General features: G+C 40.8%; 1 protein-coding gene across 47 annotated transcripts in view; it reads left to right on the top strand.

Moving 5' to 3' along the window:
* AFDN (afadin, adherens junction formation factor) overlaps positions 1-17,432 on the top strand; it is a 138,523-nt gene that overhangs the window by 43,575 nt on the left and 77,516 nt on the right. For 36 of the 47 annotated variants that reach the window (XM_072766178.1, XM_072765966.1, XM_072765999.1 and 33 more), the window contains exons 4-7: positions 348-511; positions 3,030-3,190; positions 8,778-8,935; positions 16,894-17,005. In XM_072766178.1, the coding sequence (XP_072622279.1) occupies positions 348-511; positions 3,030-3,190; positions 8,778-8,935; positions 16,894-17,005 (595 nt within the window). The remainder of the gene's footprint in view (positions 1-347; positions 512-3,029; positions 3,191-8,777; positions 8,936-16,893; positions 17,006-17,432) is intronic. The other 11 variants (XM_072766039.1, XM_072765989.1, XM_072765973.1 and 8 more) reach the window with 1 other exon arrangement.

Here is a 17,432-nt window from a genome sequence, read left to right as displayed (position 1 = left end):
CTTGCATTTTTATTTATTGAAAATCGGATTTCGTGATTCTTGCCCCAGGTTTTTTTTACTGGGGTTGGTTTTCTGTTTGCTTACTTACGTATTAGTTTTGAACTGAGTGAGATAAACTACACACATGATGAAGTGCACAGATCTTGAATGTATAATCTATTATGTTTTGCTAAATACATGCCTGTAACTGTCAGCCCAGTCAAGGTAAAGGACATTCCCATCCCCTGGGGCCTTCCCTGTGCCAGTAGCTGGGTGTAGCAGTCACGTGAAATGAAGTTAGCTAGGCCTATAGAGCTTCCTGTGATTCTGTGTAACAGCCACCATAATGATGATGGTACTTTTATCAGAAGGCTCAGAGCAATGGACCCGAAAAGCAGGAGAAAGAAGGTGTTATCCAGAACTTCAAGAGAACTCTCTCCAAGAAAGAAAAGAAGGAGAAAAAGAAGAGAGAAAAAGAGGCAGTGAGGCAGGCGTCTGATAAGGATGATAGGCCTTTCCAAGGGGATGACATGTAAGTAATTCTGGTAATATTTCTATTTCTTTTTGCTTTAATAAGCTGACTGTTTTTAATGTAGCAGACCTCATTAAATCACCAAACTGTGGAAAGGATGAACATCTGTTACGAAGTTAATTTCCGTATCCTCTGTCTCTTCTGTGTGTAGAAGGTGGAGGGTCTCGGCTCAGTGGAGATTATGGCCGGCCATCCTGTCTCATGGGTTTGCTAATCCCACATAAGCAATGAACTGTACAGTGTTGTTTCTGAGCAGACCCTTGCTGTCAGTGTTTTATTTTTGTCTGACCTCTCCTTTCTGGTTGTTTGGACCTTCAGGCTGCAGTGTTTTCTTCCAGACCCTAAATACACTGAATGCTCCGCAGAGCTTGGCAGAACCAGTGAGGGCAGTAAGGCTCAGGTGCACCATGAGGTGACCCAGGCCCATCAAGTTGTATTGACCTGTCTGAGGGTCTTTCGGCTTCTGACCTCAGAGCTGAGGGAATAAGGGAAATCACTGCATTTTGATTATAGCAGGAAAGAGACAGCAGAGGAAACTGACCTTTCCCCTCGGGGGGAGGTGTTGGTGTAGTCCTGCCCATTTCACGTGGGTCATTCTTTTCATGGGGCAGCCGTGTGTCGGCGCTCAGCTTGGGCCCCCTTGCCGTGGTGGTGAGTGCACCACAGTGTCCTCAGTGTTCTTCTGTTGCTGAAGTAACAGACGTTCATTTTAGAAAGTCAGAACATATGCAGATTTGTCAGAAAGAGAGGAGTCGTCACCTGTTACCACATGAGCTCAAAGAGAACCATAGTTTGTTTTTGATACACAAATATATACTACACATATACTTCATATGTTTATGTAGAGTTTTAAAATATACCCATAGGCTTTGCACATAATGTTTTTCCATTCTACTATATCCCATAAATGCATATATATATATTCACACGTATATATTTTCATAAAAGTATAAAGCGATTTAAATGATTATGTAGTCTCTCATAGTTTTTTCAAAATTTATTTCACTGACCTCTTTTTTGTACTTGTAGGTGGTTCACAGGTTTTTGGTATTATAAGTAATACTCCTTGCTTTTCAACTCTGGGAGCACTCTGGAAGGACAGCTTGGGGGCAGCCTGGGCATATTTCTAGAGCCCACCAGCTTCCTCACTTCCTCGGACCCTGACAGTTGTCACACACTGTCTCTTCCCCACATCCAATAACCTGAATGTATTTTATCATTAAGATAGATGTCTTTCTGCACATTGACTAACCATTTATATTCTGTGGTAGTGACTTCAAGTCTTTCTTTATTGTATGATTAATACTAAGTGTATGTATTAAGGACTGTTAACCATTTGTTAGTTAATGATGTTTACTTTAGAGTGGACTCAAGCCCATTTTGGATGGCATTGAAGTGGGTTTAAGGTACTAATCTGTCAGGCAGTGATGGCTGTGTAATGAGTATAAACTCTTGAGTATAGTATTACATAGTAATGCTCTATTTAGCATAAACAATAGGCAGAACTTGTATGAGTATATTGCTTATACATGAAAAATATCAAAGAAAAGGAGAGTTTGAAACTTAGGCTATGATTTGTCCTATTTATCAACTTTTAGTTTATGGGGTGATATGTTGTTTGTGTTTAGAAAATTAGCTACTTAAAATGAGTTAAGTTGTTCAATTCTGTTGATTCAAAGCTTGATTTTTGTTTTGTTTTTTTTTTTTTTTTTTTTGTTGAGTGAGCTGGTGGTCGGGGGAGGGGCAGAGAGAGAGAATCTCCAGCAGACTCTGTGCGGAGTGCAGAGCTGATGCAGGGCTTGATCTCATGATCCTGAGATCATAATCTGAGCTAAAACCAAGAATCGGATGCTCAGCCCACTGAGCTGCCCAGGCGCCCCAATGGTTGATTAGTTTTTAATTGAATAATTTTTATGATTAAAAATGACATCTTTAAAGTGTATTCCTCAAAATTTAGCCATCAATCTTTTTTTAATACATAGTCTTCAAGTCCTCATTCTCTACAGTTGATTCCTTATCAGAGGAACTGCTGGAATGTTTCCTATTGAAAATTTAGCTTCAAGAAAGTGAATGTTAGTAAATCTTTTAGTTGTTAAAAATCATGTGGTTTGAGTTCAAGATTTACTATAATTTTATGAGAATTTTTACTAAATAATAGTAAATCCAGTCCTTTATTTCTTGTGGTTGGAATGTTTTATCACTCATTGGGTCTATTTTAGGAAAACACTGGTGCAAATTCCTGACCAAGTATAACTTACCCATTTTTCTTTTAGCCTCGTTAGTGAATCCACAATAATTGACAGGAACTCACTGATATTTTAATGATAAATTTCCATTGAGTTTAGTGTGTTGCATGTTTTGTGAGGAATTTCATTTTGTGTCTGCGATGCTGGTCAGCACTATCTGCTGCAGTGTGTGATGGCCAGGGCCCAGGGACACCTGCCCAGGCCATTTGTCTGAGTGGTGCCATTCTTGCTCCTGTAATAGCTAGAAAAGGTTGTGCTTTGTTTTCTCCCAGTGAGAATTCCCGACTGGCTGCTGAGGTCTACAAAGACATGCCTGAGACCAGCTTTACCCGAACAATTTCGAACCCAGAGGTGGTGATGAAGCGTCGCAGGCAGCAGAAACTGGAGAGAAGGATGCAGGAATTCCGCAGCTCGGATGGGCGGCCTGACTCAGGTACCCACACCAGGCCTCCTCCACTGGGCACTGGACCCTGCTCCCCCACTAGTGTGCCTTAAATACATAGAGATTTGTTTAGTGACATGGTTTCCCCCAGTGGGGCTCTTTTTCCCCCTAATTTTTGCTTTCTGAAAATATCTATGAAAGAAGAGAAAGATACAATGAATTCCTGTGTCTTATTACCGTGCTTCCATAACTGACAGCTCATGTCCCATCTTCTCCTATGTGTATTGTTCCTGTTCCCAAACTGTACTATTTTGAAGCAAATCCCATATTTCATTTTATATTTCGGTATATTTTTCTAAAGGTAAGGATTTTTAGAAAAATAAGAACAGAAGAAACCATAGTACCATTATGATATACAAAAGAATTGATGCTAATTCCTTCCCATCATCAGATGTCTTGTCACTGTTCATGTGTTCCCAGCTGCCTCAGATAATTCTCTGGTCAGGGTCCAAGTAGGACCTGCCTGTGGTCCCTGTCTCTCATTTCACCTTTCAGTTTGTGCATTTAGGGGTTTGTTTAGAAAACCTCAGTTGTTTGTCTTGTAGATTTTGCTGACAGCATCCGGTAGTTCACCATCTTTTCCTCTTGCTTTCTCTGTTTCCTCCATTAGGTGAAGAGGCAGGTTTAGGTTTGGGGGGGAAAGGGGGAGGGAATGTGGCAGAAACACTTAACCTCACTAGCATCCGCAGGCGAGCAGTAGTTTGTGAGATGTTTTCATGCACTCATGGAGTTAAACTTCTCAGTATTATTCTGTCTGTTGCAGTTATCTCCTTACTGATTCTTGATCTGTCACTTGGAGTCAGTGAGGATCCCTTCCACCTGGCACCTGAGGCTTCTGCATGTCTCCCTGGTGGTCCTGGGGAGTCTCCCTGTGTGACTGGACATCCAGGCTCCTGAGTGCATTTCCCACCCCAGGCTCTAGGGAGTGGCTGTTTCTCTAAGGAGTCCTTGTTCTGTTTGGTAGGATATATTCTTTGGTTGCCAGGAGTGTCCTGTGTTACCGGTCAGTGTTTGCTTTTAATTCTATTTAGTGGACAGAGTTTTAATACTTTTTTTTCCTACTATGATTTCAGAAAATCTGAGTATCTTTTCTCATGATAAAAATTCTTTCCACTGAACACCAATAATATAATTATTTGCTTTTCTCTATGATAAATAGCGATACCAAAATAAAAATAATGCTATGATTAGCAACATGATGCTGAAAAAATTTTAATCTTTTTGGGAAACTTCTCTGTGAGTAAATCCCATAAGGATGTACTGTCACGTTACTGTGTTTTGAAGTCACAGAATTGATGCCTGTGTAGTTACATATTCATATTGATTTATACTTAGGTTTGTTTTATTTTGCTTCTTAAAAATTTAATGTACTTATTTGTTCCCAAGTCAAATCTACAAAATAAGGTATATTCAGAGAAATTCAGCTTTTGTCCCTGGTCAGCCCCTTTAATCAAATGACAGCGTGCTATATACTTTCTGCTATCTTATCTTTCCCACCTACACATACACTGGAGATTACTCTGTATTTCTGAGGGAAATAGAGATTATAAAGAGAGTTAAAATAAATGACTATTATTTTAGTTATAAATTGGATTTGTGTATTTTTAGCTATTTAGCTATTTGACATAAAATTTTATTTGTAATTAACCTATAATTATATTCATACAAGAAAATACTTGTTATAAACCTACTAGTTTTGCTTGTTAAAAAATGATAGGATGATCATTTTGAGTTTCAAAAAAGAGCCTTCTGTTGGAAGACTAGATCAGTGAGCCAGCCTTTTCCAAAAATGTCTGACCTAATGTGACCCATCCTCTCTGTAGTTCTTCTATAACATTACACTTGCGTACTCCAGAACTGCTCATGTTGTGTTGCATCCTGTACGTACACCTGTCAGCTCACTTACTAGCTTTAAGGTTTTGAATGATGAGACTGGCAGCGCTTTTCTAACTGTGGACCCCTTCTCTTGAATCCAAGCCTGAGTCGAAGGGTTATACTCCCTACCCAGCATTTTTGTAACATTGCCCAATATACGTATGTGGCAGCAGGTCAGATCTGTGTGGGAAGGCTGTGTTGACACTCATATTACGTTCATGGGAACAGCATTGTTTTTCATTAGTAAGCCTCCTGTCTTCATTCACGAATTTGTCTGTGGACCATGGTCCTGATAATCTTGGTCACTTGACAAAAACTGCTGTGATTCCATGTCTTCAGAACTTAGGGTGCTGTATCAATGTCATGTTCCCCACAGCCACTAGCCGTGGTAGAAGCTGGCCTCAAAGGTTTGCCACTCTTGCTGTCTTGTGTTTCCTTTGTTTACCTCTGCACCTTTATAAGGGAGTCTTAGTTACATGTTTCGTGAGAGCTGTAGTCTCAGTGATTCAAAACAGCTAGAAGAGTGAGATACTTATTAGTTGGATAAATAATGTAACATGAGGTCCAGGTGATAATCTGTTTATATATATCCTGTCTTGTTTGGTGAAAGATTCAAAATAACTTACAAATATATTTTAGGTGGGGATTCAGAAAGCATTTAATTTAGCCTAAGTTCCAGATCTGGAGTGGTTTCTGTGGGAACAGTAGAGGATGGATCTGACGAAATTGCATTTGGAAGTGGGCATATGCTGCCCATGTGAGGGATGAGTCTCAGTGCAGCCCCTGGCAACAGGCTGGTAAGAGAGAAGCAATGTAGCTAAGAAGTGGAGTTCTCAGGACCTGGTACAGACTAGATTTGTCTTGGGAGGGGGGCATTCTGGAGAAGACCCATTTCCAGTTGGATGGATGTTGATGGACTGCAATGAGAGAATGTATGGGAATGGAATACAGGTTTCCTTGAGGTGCTGGTGTGATCTGGGGGATGTTCTGGGCTGGTAGTTCAGTGGCTCTAGACCAGGTTCTGGTCAGGAGTGTCAGAGAGAGATTTGGGAGTAATCTGTGTTGGCAAGCAGGCATCACTGGGTATGAGTAAGATTCTTTTTGGTAGAAAGTATGCAGGTAATAGAAAAATTTAAGCAAGGTGACTATTAAGAGGGGTAGGCAAAGACAACAGGAAAAAAAAAAAAAAAACCCTTCCAAGAATTAGGAGGAAGACTAGCAGAACATCCAAGAAGTAGAGGTTAAAGGGATAGTTGGGAGCAGAAGGAACATTTTTCTATATAGACTTCCTGGAAATTCTAAAAAACTAAATACTGTTAGCAAAATAGATGTTTATGGTTAATATTAAGGAAGTCAAATATATTAATATATTGTCATAACATGTTATAGTTATTAGCTTTGCTGTTTTGTTGGCAGAAAATACGGGGGATGTGGTCACACGTGGCTGAGCCTTCTGAGAGTGACTGCTCCATCTGTAGTAATCCTGTCTGGTTAGCCTGGGGATTGGTTCCCTAAGTTCTCGTGACCTGACTCACTGCACAGCTGATCAGATTCCTAACTTGTAAGAAGCTTGGGCCCTGGACTTTGTAAAAAGCCTTTTTGACACTCCGGTATATTCAGTCTGTAATTTCCTCAAAGTGTAGTTGGCCCAGAAGCTCCCTGCGATTGCCGCTGACTGGTTTGCGGCACCGTGTTCTACCGCCTGATACGGCCCTGGGTTTCCTCCTGAGACATGGTTGGCAGCGGCGTGAGGCTTCTCTACGAGTCTGTCCTCCTGCTTCCGCCGTTCCGGGAGCAGTTTTGGGGGCGGCAGAGCACTGTGACAGGACCCCATAGCTGGGGGACTGGCGAAGCACGGGCCTCGGTGTGTCCTCCTCAGGGCACAGACCTACCTTAGTCGTAGAGCTGAAACGTGCATTTATACACATCCAGGTTAGTCCACAGCAGGGCTTGTAAATTGTCAGCTGCTCCTGCGTTCTTCCTCAGCAAACTGGGTGTTAGGCCTGTCAGCTGAAAACCTTCTGAATTAGACCGCCTCACACTCCTGATACCAAAACCAAGTCAGGTTTTAGACAGATGTTCTGAAACATTCCAATGGGTGCTACAAGTAATTCCATCCAATGGCGAGTTCATTCGGCTACATGAGTATGAATTTTACAGCTTCCTCATCATGATGTGTCCTTTAGAAGAAGTGCTACTTAAGATTATATTATCTCTAGGAACCATACCGACTTTTTAAATGATTTTTTGGTAAACCCTGACCTTAAATTTTTTCAGACCAAATATTCTTTCATCTGCAGTGGTCTGTAACTTTGGGATTGCAAAGTACTTGTCTTGGCTTTTGGCAGATGCAACATTTTTTAGAAAAATTAAATTTCTGAGCATTTGCATTTTTTTTGTAACCCTATAGGTGAGGTTACAAGTCCATTTCTTCAACCCTCAAATCAGGTGGTCTGGTTTGCTCTTTGGTTGTCTAATTAAAGCACACAGATATTACCTAAATCTACAGAATTGTTTTTACTCATTCTCTTGTACATATGTTTTTCTTATAAATTAGTTCAAATATGCATTTGGAAGTAGGGTATAATTAAATCAGAAGGTAATGCATCTTGGTGGACTAGAACGTGTACTTTAAAACTGGCCTTGCCCTGGGGTTGTTGACCCTGCCTCCACAGTTCCTTACTCAGAAGCTGGGGCCATCTTAGGAAAGCACGGGTGGCATTTTCCCACCTCCCTGCGTATACAGGCACACACACATGCTAGTGCTTCCATGCATGTGCACACATAGTGAGTGAGAGCTTCCCCATGGCTCCCACTTGAGCTAGAGTAAAATCCAGACCCTCATGATCATGGTTTGCTGTGTCCCATGTGGTCTGGCCTCGTGATTGTGGGTGAGGAAGTCCTGTAGGACCTGGCTTCACACAGTCTGACTGCCTTTCCCTCTTTTCCCTGGGGTTCATCTCTGGCCGGTGAGCCTAGCCAGACCCAGGCGAGCTGTCGGCCTTAGCACCTGCTAGTCCCTCTGCCCAGAAAGCAAAGTTTAGGTGCTGTGAGGCTGCTGCTTGTCACTCAGGGCTCGGGGCAGGCATTTATCTTCATAGAAGGCTTTACAGTCCTGTGAGCTTAGGAAGCTTTTGGTCATTTTCTTTCTCACAACCCTGCTTGTATTTTTCACAACATGTATCACTGTCTTAACTGTTTGCTTGTCGGTCTTTTCCTCCTGCCCCCCACAACTACAGGGTAAGCTGTTGGCTGGCAGGGACTCTGACCTGTGTGTCGTTGCGTCCTCAGCATTGGAACACTGGGGCCCTCAGCCCATTCAGTGTTTGTACGTGCTAAATGTGTTGACAGGCAGCCCTATCAAAACACTCTGGAGTCTCTTCCCTTACTCATCCTTTACCCATAGTGAAAGTCTGCTCATCATTATAAAAACGACGTGGGCTTAAGGAGAGGACAGAACCAGTCTTTGTCATACAGGATTAGTCACTGTAGCAAAGTGTTGTTAGATCAACAAGTGACTGTAAATGTAGTAAATGTATGTTGTCCAACAGGACACGAGTATCGAATTATTGCCCAGATTCCATCTTCGCAGTCCTTGCAACTGCAGCTTAGGTGTCCTTTTTTAAGTGATCATAAATGTTAGCTATCTTTTTGCTGGAATAAAATAAAGTAGGACTCAAAGATGTCAAAATTTTTTTTTCAGGTGGAACATTGAGAATTTATGCCGATAGTTTAAAACCAAATATTCCCTACAAGACAATCCTGCTATCTACCACAGATCCTGCAGACTTTGCTGTGGCTGAAGCGTTAGAGAAATATGGTCTAGAGAAAGAAAATCCTAAGGATTACTGCATTGCCCGAGTAAGTAACTGTCAAATCAGAACTCACCAGTATTACCCATGCTAGAACTTCACATTTAAGTGGGAAGATATTCTTTAAATGATTTTTTTTCCACGGTATCACTTAAAATGTAATAAATGTAAACCCTGTATTAAGTATGTGTTAAAAAACTGGCATGTTCCCTTCCATTATAAAAGTAATAGATGTTCTTGTTGTAAAGTAAAAAAAAAAAAAAAAAAAAAAAAAGTATAAAAAGATGAATTGAAGAAAATAAAAATCACCAATAGTTCTAATACCAAAGGATAACCACTACTGACATTTATTTATACATATATATAAAGAGAGTAATACATATGACACGTGTGTATACACAACTGTAAATATATATATATGTGTGTGTGTGTGTGTATGTGTGTGTGTGTATATATATATATATAAATATATATATATATAACATACATATCCTTTTAGTTCTTGTTTTGCCTATTTAGGTAACATTTTTTTAACAGTGTTTTTTTTTATGGTTTTTACTAAGATACATTATTAAGATTAAACTTTTAAACAAACCCAGTTTGCTATTGTAACTAGCACGTGGTGCTACATTTAGTCATCTGTCATTTTTTGCAGAAATCTTCCATCCAGTTCTCCCAAGGATAGTGAGCTCTTATTCCTCAGAACAGAGTGGGCCACATTAAATAAATCAAGCAGGTTTTCTCTTGTGAGACAGACTGCTTGGACACAGCAGACACAAGTGTGTGTGCTGACTTCTTCATTACCAGGATTTCCCTGTCCAGTCTCATTGGCCGTGGGTTCTTACAAGAGATGTCTTCCTTTCCTCGTCCTTTTTTTCTTTTTTCTTTTTAAAGATTTTATTTATTTATTCATGAGAGACAGAGAGAGAGAGAGAGAGAGAGAGGCAGAGACACAGGCAGAGGGAGAAACAGGTTCCATACAAGAATCCTGATGTGGGACTCGATCCTGGGACTCCAGGATTACACCCTGATCCAAAAGCAGACGCTCAAATGCTGAGCCACCCAGGCACCCTGTCCCTCCTTTCCTCATCTTAACAGTTGATTATTAAATAATAAAACAGTGTGGTTACTTGTTTTGGTCTCCCCCTCCCCAAAAGATTATGGAGGAGTGATGACAATGCAGCAAACCTCACGTACTTACCCTTGGCAGCGCTGCCAGGATCAGCACACCAGCACAAGCAGCATCATTGTCACCTGCAGGGAGCTCTAAGTGCCTCTGTATAATTCATCCCTTCCTCCTCCCCCTTTGCTAGGCAGCCACTGGTTTGCTTTCACTATAAGTAGTTTACATTTTTTAGAATTTTTACGTAAGTAGCATTTCACAGCCTATACTCTCGTTTCCTATTTTCCTGTACTCAGCTGTAAGGATTTCAAGTGTCCTTGTCTGTATCCATGCTTGCTTCCTTTTGGTTGCTGAATAGTATTTCATTATATGGATACTTCAGAATTTATTCATCTATTTTCCTGTTGATGGACATTTAAGTTGTTTCAGTTTCTAGTTTTTGGCTGTTACAGTGAAGCTGCCATGAGCATTTGTGTGCAGGTCTTCTCATAGGTGTTGTTTTTTCTCCAGAAATACTCAATAGTAGGTATATGTATAACTTCTTAAGAAACTCTGGAACTGTTATCCAAAGTGATTATATCTTATTTATTACATTAGCGCCAGAAGTATGTGAGTGCTGTGGTTGCTTTACTTCCTCACTCATATTTGATGTGGTCAATTATTTCTGATAGGTTATAGTGGTGTCTCATTGTGGAAAACACTTTTAATTTCCCTGTTGAGATATATATTAAGTCCTCTGATACATACGTTGTGAATACTTTTCCCCAGTCTGTGACTTTCATCTTTTTAATGTTACTCTTTAGAGAATAATTTCTTTTTATTTTTGTGGACATCATTTTGTTTTTTTTACATATTTTCTGTTTTGTTTTGTGTTCTATATAAGAATTTGTCTCTTCTAAGGTTGCAAATACTTTCCTCCTATGTCTTATTATTATTTTTGTAAGATTTTATGCATTTTTTTGAGAGAGTGCGCATGAGTGGGGATCGGGGGTCGAGAGAGAGAGAAGCAGACTCCCCACTGAGCAGGGAGCCCGACCTGGAGCTTGACCCCAGTACCCTAAGATCATGACCTGAGCTAAAGGCAGATGCTCACTGATGGAGTCCCCCAGGTGCCCCTCCTCCTGTGTCTTACTCTAGAAGTGTTATAGTTTTAGTGTTCACATGTAGGTCTGTGCATTCCATTTCAAGAGAACTTTTGTGTGTGGTGTGAGGTTAGGGTAGATGTTCATTTTGTTCCATGTAGATACCCAGTTGATCCAGCACCATTCGTTGAAAAGGGTTTCTGTCCTCCCACTGAGTGCTTCAAACCCTTTGTTGAAAATCAGTTGACTATATATATATATATATATATATATATATATGGTTCTATTTCTGGAATCTGTTCTATTAATCTGTACATCTTGTATCCTTTTGTGAGCATCAAGCTATGTTGATTACTATAGATTTATAATAAGTCTTAAAGTCAGGTAAACTAAGACCCAATTTTGTTTTTTTGCTTTTGCTTTTAAAAATTGCTTTGATTATTCTAGGTTATTTGTGCTTCTGAATAAATTTCAGAATCAGCTTGTCAGTTTGTACAGAGAATGTGCTAGGATTGTGGCTGGGTTTGCATGGCTTCTGTAGACGAGTCAGAGAGACGTCTAGCCTCGCAGTGTCCGGTCTTCAGGCTGTGAACACAGTGTGCCTCTTTGTTTATGTGGTCTTTGAGCCCCAGCAGTATTTTGTAGCATTCACTGTAGAGGTCTTAGACCTCTTTTGTTAGCTATAGATGGAATTATATAAAAGGGCTTGTTGAGCTTTATGGCTTTTATCTTTTTGCTAAAAACTAAATTCTGTTCAGTTGGAAAAACTGTTGGCAGATCTGTAATTTTATGAATAGAGCTCAATTTTCAGCTGAAAATAAGAAAACAGATTTTTTCCCATTAAAATGATAATAAAAAATTAAATAATCTGTATAAATGTGCAAGAACAAAGATAATGAAAGAAGAGACAGCAAAAGACCAGAGCTGTGAATGAAATTCTGGAGAAGTAATTCTGATATCCTACTCGTTGGGTCCGAGGAAACCTGCAGAGAGAACCTCCAACAAGAAACTTGCCAAGTGCCCGTATCCTATCCTTAAGCAGACTCAGGAATGCTAAGGGGCTTTAGCACTTTCTGAGTCAGCATTAAAGTTGGACTAAAATGAAATTGGGTCGAAAATTTTCATAAGAAACCGTAGACCTACCAAATTTCTCCCCCATCCCAACTCCCATGTCATCTCTCCATCTGGAGACTGTGGTAGAGGTGATGGGGCAGAGGCCTGCACTTCGGGGTAGCAGGCGTACAGGGTATGGCGAGGGTCTTTGCTGAAAATGGGAGGGTGAAGTGGAAGGCTCTAGCCAGGATACTGATAGCCAGAAGATTTCAGGATTTCTCCCAGAAGACACTCTCTGGCCACATGAGAAAGATCTGTACGGAAACTGTCCTGTGGAAGTTCAGTCCGATAACCTCAGTCAGAGAGCTCCCGACAATACCCCTTGCCCATAAGCATAGCCCCCACCTTGAACTTTCTTGTGCCTCACTGTAGAATGTGAATGTATGGCCAAACTTCAGCAGACATTTGAAACACCTCTATGATGAAAGAGACCCACACAAACAGGTAAAGAACCTGATCTTATTCCATGGATGATACAAGGCAGAAAGCAGAGGGAAGTGTTCAAAGAACTGAGAGACTTGGAGAGGTAAGGAGACAGTGCATCTGTGGAGTAAGATCACAGTGCTATCATGAGGCACACCCAGGGAAAGAGGCCTCAGAAATTTAAAATGTAAGTAAATAAGGGGTAGGAGACAGTGTCAACAGAAAGAGGTAGAAGATAAAGCTCAGGAAATCTGTCCAAGTGTAGAACAGAAAGAAAGGATAGAAGAGGAAAGATCAGAAAGTTAGGACATCTTGTAGAATTCCTAACACTTGGCTAAAGGAAAGCCAGGGATGAAAGCAAGAGGACATGGAGAGGTAGAGTCATCAAGGATATGTACTGGAATGTCTCCCAAACTGAAGCGTGTGTGTTTCTAGCTCAGAAATGGCCTGTAGGATAATGTTGGTACAACCACACCAAGGTGTGTTATTTTGAAATTGTAGAAGAGTAGAGAAAAGAGGATAATGATTCCAAAGAAAAAGATTCCAGTGACACATAAAGTGTTGGGGGGCAAGATGGGTGCCAGTCTTTTCAGCATCACCATGGAGTCTGGAATACATGAGCCAGTGGTCTCTTGATTCACAGTGAAATGATTTCTAGCCCAAACTGTTGAGTGGTAGTGGGTGGAATAAAGACATTTCAAAACATTCAAGGCAAAATTGGCCACCTGTTCAGCCTTTCTCAAACAGGTAGTAGAGGACATCCCCCAGCAGGATGGAGTGGGCCGGGAAAGAAAAGGGTACAGGCTCCCCAAACAGGAAGTTATCCCGTGGGTGATGATGGAGGAAACAGTCTGGAAGGTGTTTGTGTAGTTATCCTGCATAGTGCTCACTACACCGTGGGGATGGGGTTTAAGATTGAAAATGGTGTTTATAAATGTTAGTTATATTATCTAAAACAAATGGCAAGTAAATTCCTGAATGTGTTTCTAAGAGAACTTTGTTTCAGTTCTCTGTGTTATAGCAATAAATAAGAAGTAAAACACCTATCACTAAAGGATTGCTTATGCCATTGGATACCTTTTGCTATGAAATATTATGAATTAAATCTATACGAATTGACTTGGGGATACATACATTTTATAAATACCCCATTTTCGGAAAACCAATACATAAAATAAAATGGAACTACACAAGTCTGTGTGTATGCATATGTGACCATAGAGCAAGGTAGATGCCCAGGAAAGACACACAGGTTACTAATTACCTACATGAAGAGAAGAGGGAAGGAAAGAAGACTTTGAAATACATATGTGATTCAAATGTGAGCTCTCATACGAGATAGGTAGATGCATAAAGATCATTACTGAGGGCATGATTGTAAAAACAGTCATCTCACAGTGGGTTTTTTTTCTCTTACTTCCTTATACTTTTCTGTGTTGCAGGTTTTTTTTTTTTTTAATTTTTATTTATTTATTATAGTCACAGAGAGAGAGGCAGAGACATAGGCAGAGGGAGAGAAGCAGGCTCCATGCACCGGGAGCCCGACGTGGGATTCGATCCCGGGTCTCCAGGATCGCGCCCTGGGCCAAAGGCAGGCGCCAAACCGCTGCGCCACCCAGGGATCCCTGTGTTGCAGGTTTTTACAGTGAACCTGTATTACTTGGAACCAAAAAAACATACCGCAAAGATCATTTCTTAGTGGGGTGGAGAAAGATCAGTGATCATGAGTGTTTGTTTTTCGATATGCTTTTTCATTCTCTTTGGTCTCACTAAGAGAGAGTAAGAAATAAGAAATAGTATTGATAAATTAGAAGGGAAAGTGAGCTTCCAGAAATAGAAGATATATTTTACACTGAATTTCTGGAGAATAGGGTTCATAGATAAAGAAACAGTATCCTGAATTGAAATTCTCTCCCACTTTGGTGAGGGAGGGGACTCTTGGGGTGAGGTTGAGAGAGTAGGTAGTCACGGTAATTGTGCATTCGCTCTGAAGTGGAAATACTTAAGATACAGGACATTCTGATGCATTTTCCTCCTGATGGTTAAGTGTGAAATAGAAGAGAATCTTGTGATGCCAGGTTTTGTGAGCTCATTGCTTTTCTGTTCAGGAGGACTATGTAGTGAGCATTATTGTATATGGTCCACTTATGCCCTTGGAGTAATAGGCCCATGGATGAGGATGGATTTGGATACAGGCTCCGTCGGCTTTTAGTTAGTAATAACTGTAAAAATGTTCCTGGTTAGAATAAAATCAGCAAATCAGTAGTGTGCCCAGGGCCCAGCTTGCTCAGTGGAGACCTGACCCTCTTTCACTGTGTCCCTGCTGGTCTCTGAGCACCCAGGGCAGGGTGCCTTACCACACCTAGCCTTGCATGTGAGACTTGGGATTGCTCACGTGTTTGCCAAGGCACGTTTTTGTGTCCGCGCATACGACTCTACTAAATAATATTCAGTTGCATGTAAAGTTGCATTTGATACAATGGGTGGTAATGACCTTTACCATTTTTTCCCTCTCCTTAATTTCTACCGTACCTTTACTGACGACATTCAAGTGAAAGGGCACCCCAGTCGAGGTCATGAAGTATAAAAGCCTACCATGGGCTTGTAGTGACAGGCCTTTTTGAAGTCATTTGATGTTTGCTTTTGAGGGTCTCCTACTTTGGGCTTTCCTTCTATTATGTCCTTGGAAATTCTGCTTCGCAAGCTTAGGCAGTAGAAATCAGGAGTTGATTATTGTTTTAATCTTGAATGAGATGTTCTTTGTTCTCTTGGTTTGTCATCTTATCAATTATGTAGTAAGTAGTGCTTCCATATTCGTTCATTTGTTATTTTAGCTATTGAATTATTCAATAAATACTTAAGTTCCTCTCACTTGTTAGATACTCTGCTGGGATACAAAAGCCAGAGCTGTCTCTAAAAGAACTTAAACTGAAGGGAGACGGAGAAGCCAGGAGTGAGAAATATAAAACAAGGAGTGCTGGAGTGAGAGTGGTGGTCAGGGAAAGATTCCTAGAGGGGCTGTAGTTGAGCTAGGCTTGGACACTGGGAAATAAGCCTTTTAGGCTCAAGAGATCATGGAAGCGTGGGAACTCACGACCTAATCTGAGAGCTCTGAGTAGTTTGGTGTGGCCTGGGTCTAGCAGAGTGCGGGACAAAGATTGGGACATGAGAGAGGTGTGAAGCTCAGGTTCTGTGTTCTAACCCCAAGATACTAAATTCAATACAAAACAGCACAAGGAAAGATTAATTACTTTAGCAAGATGGTGTTTTATAGTACATTTGGCTTACTAAGGTAATCTGAAGCAGGGTAGAGAGAAATTAGAGGGTTCTACAGAAGAGTCTAGTCCACTGGTATATGAATATGATGACATTTTGGGTGGCCAGGTCTCCTGAGATAACATTACTGCACTACTATAGGTTGAGCTGTTCACAGGCCAGTGGTCTGGCTGCTTCTCATATTTTCTATAATTGTGTTTCAGTTTGCGTTAAAACTTAATACTTCATTCCTTAGAATGAAGAAGGGGCAAAAAGTCCAGCAGATGTATGAGCTTATTGGGCCACTGTCACCTAGATTTTTCCTCTGTATAACCAGGGCCGGGGCGGGGGGGGGGGGGGGGGGGGGATGTGTGTGTGTGAAAGTCGTTTGGCTACCATAAAAGCGTAAAGAGCATTACAGCATTATGAACTTTTAGAGTGTCATGAATGCAGTCTTTTAAAACAGATGCTTAAACACATTTGTTGAATGAATTGCTCTGTGGTATAGCTAAATGATCTGATTAAAATTTAGTCATAAAGACAGATACTATAAGAAAAAGAATGCTTTGCTGTTTCGTTGTTAGGTGACATTTATCTTGAGAGATCTCACATTAGATGAAACTACTTAAAAAAAAAAAAAACACACACAATTATTTAATGATGGGAAGGTGGGTTTGGGACCAGAGACTGAGCAATGGTGGAATGATCTTTTCTTAAGAAATTACTCACAATTTGGCCATTGCATACCATCCTTTCCTATAAGAGTTTATTTAAAAATAAATAAAAATTGCTCAACTAGTTCCTTTTGGGGGCCGGAGAATAAGTTGAATAGAAATGGCCCCATCAGCTGGCTAAACTTTTTATTAGAAGCTATTTTCCCTCACTTTTGTTGATAGTTTGAGAATTGTTTGTAGTGTTTGGTCAGTTTATTTACACTAAGTTCTTATTTGTGAATCCTGGTGCTTTACTTTTTAGGTATAGCACAGTTGATTTTATAATTTTCCCTTTCAGGTTATGCTTCCTCCTGGAGCCCAGCATTCTGATGAAAAAGGTGCTAAAGAAATGATCCTGGATGATGATGAGTGTCCTTTACAAATCTTCAGGGAATGGCCAAGCGACAAAGGTAAAGGGTACTTTTATGTGTTAAAGAATGATTTACATGACGAATTAAATTTCTGTCAGCTACGTGAGTTTTAACAATGAGGACGCAGGGGAGTGTGCAGGGAAGTATTTGTTTTGTGGTTGTTTGCTGGTGTAGTTTTGTAGCTCCTTCATAGACCTGCCGGATGGTTCCTACGTGGCATCCTTGTCCTGAGGGCCACACACAGCTTGTGTAAGTCTGGGGACCTGGAGTGGGCGGTCCCACTGTGGAAGGAGAACCGGGACTTGAGTGCCGCACTGTGTCGGCCAGCACACTGCACTCCTCCGTCCACGCTGAGCAGATGAGCGGGGGGTGCTGATGACAGGATGGTAACCTGCAGCCCTAGAGACTCTCCAGTAATTCAGTCATTTCAAATAAGAAATCCAGACTTTTCACTCTGCAGACAGTT

This window comes from Vulpes vulpes, chromosome 1, assembly GCF_048418805.1.
Source record: "Vulpes vulpes isolate BD-2025 chromosome 1, VulVul3, whole genome shotgun sequence".
NCBI lineage: Eukaryota > Metazoa > Chordata > Mammalia > Carnivora > Canidae > Vulpes > Vulpes vulpes.
This window is presented reverse-complemented; position numbering and strand designations above follow the sequence as displayed.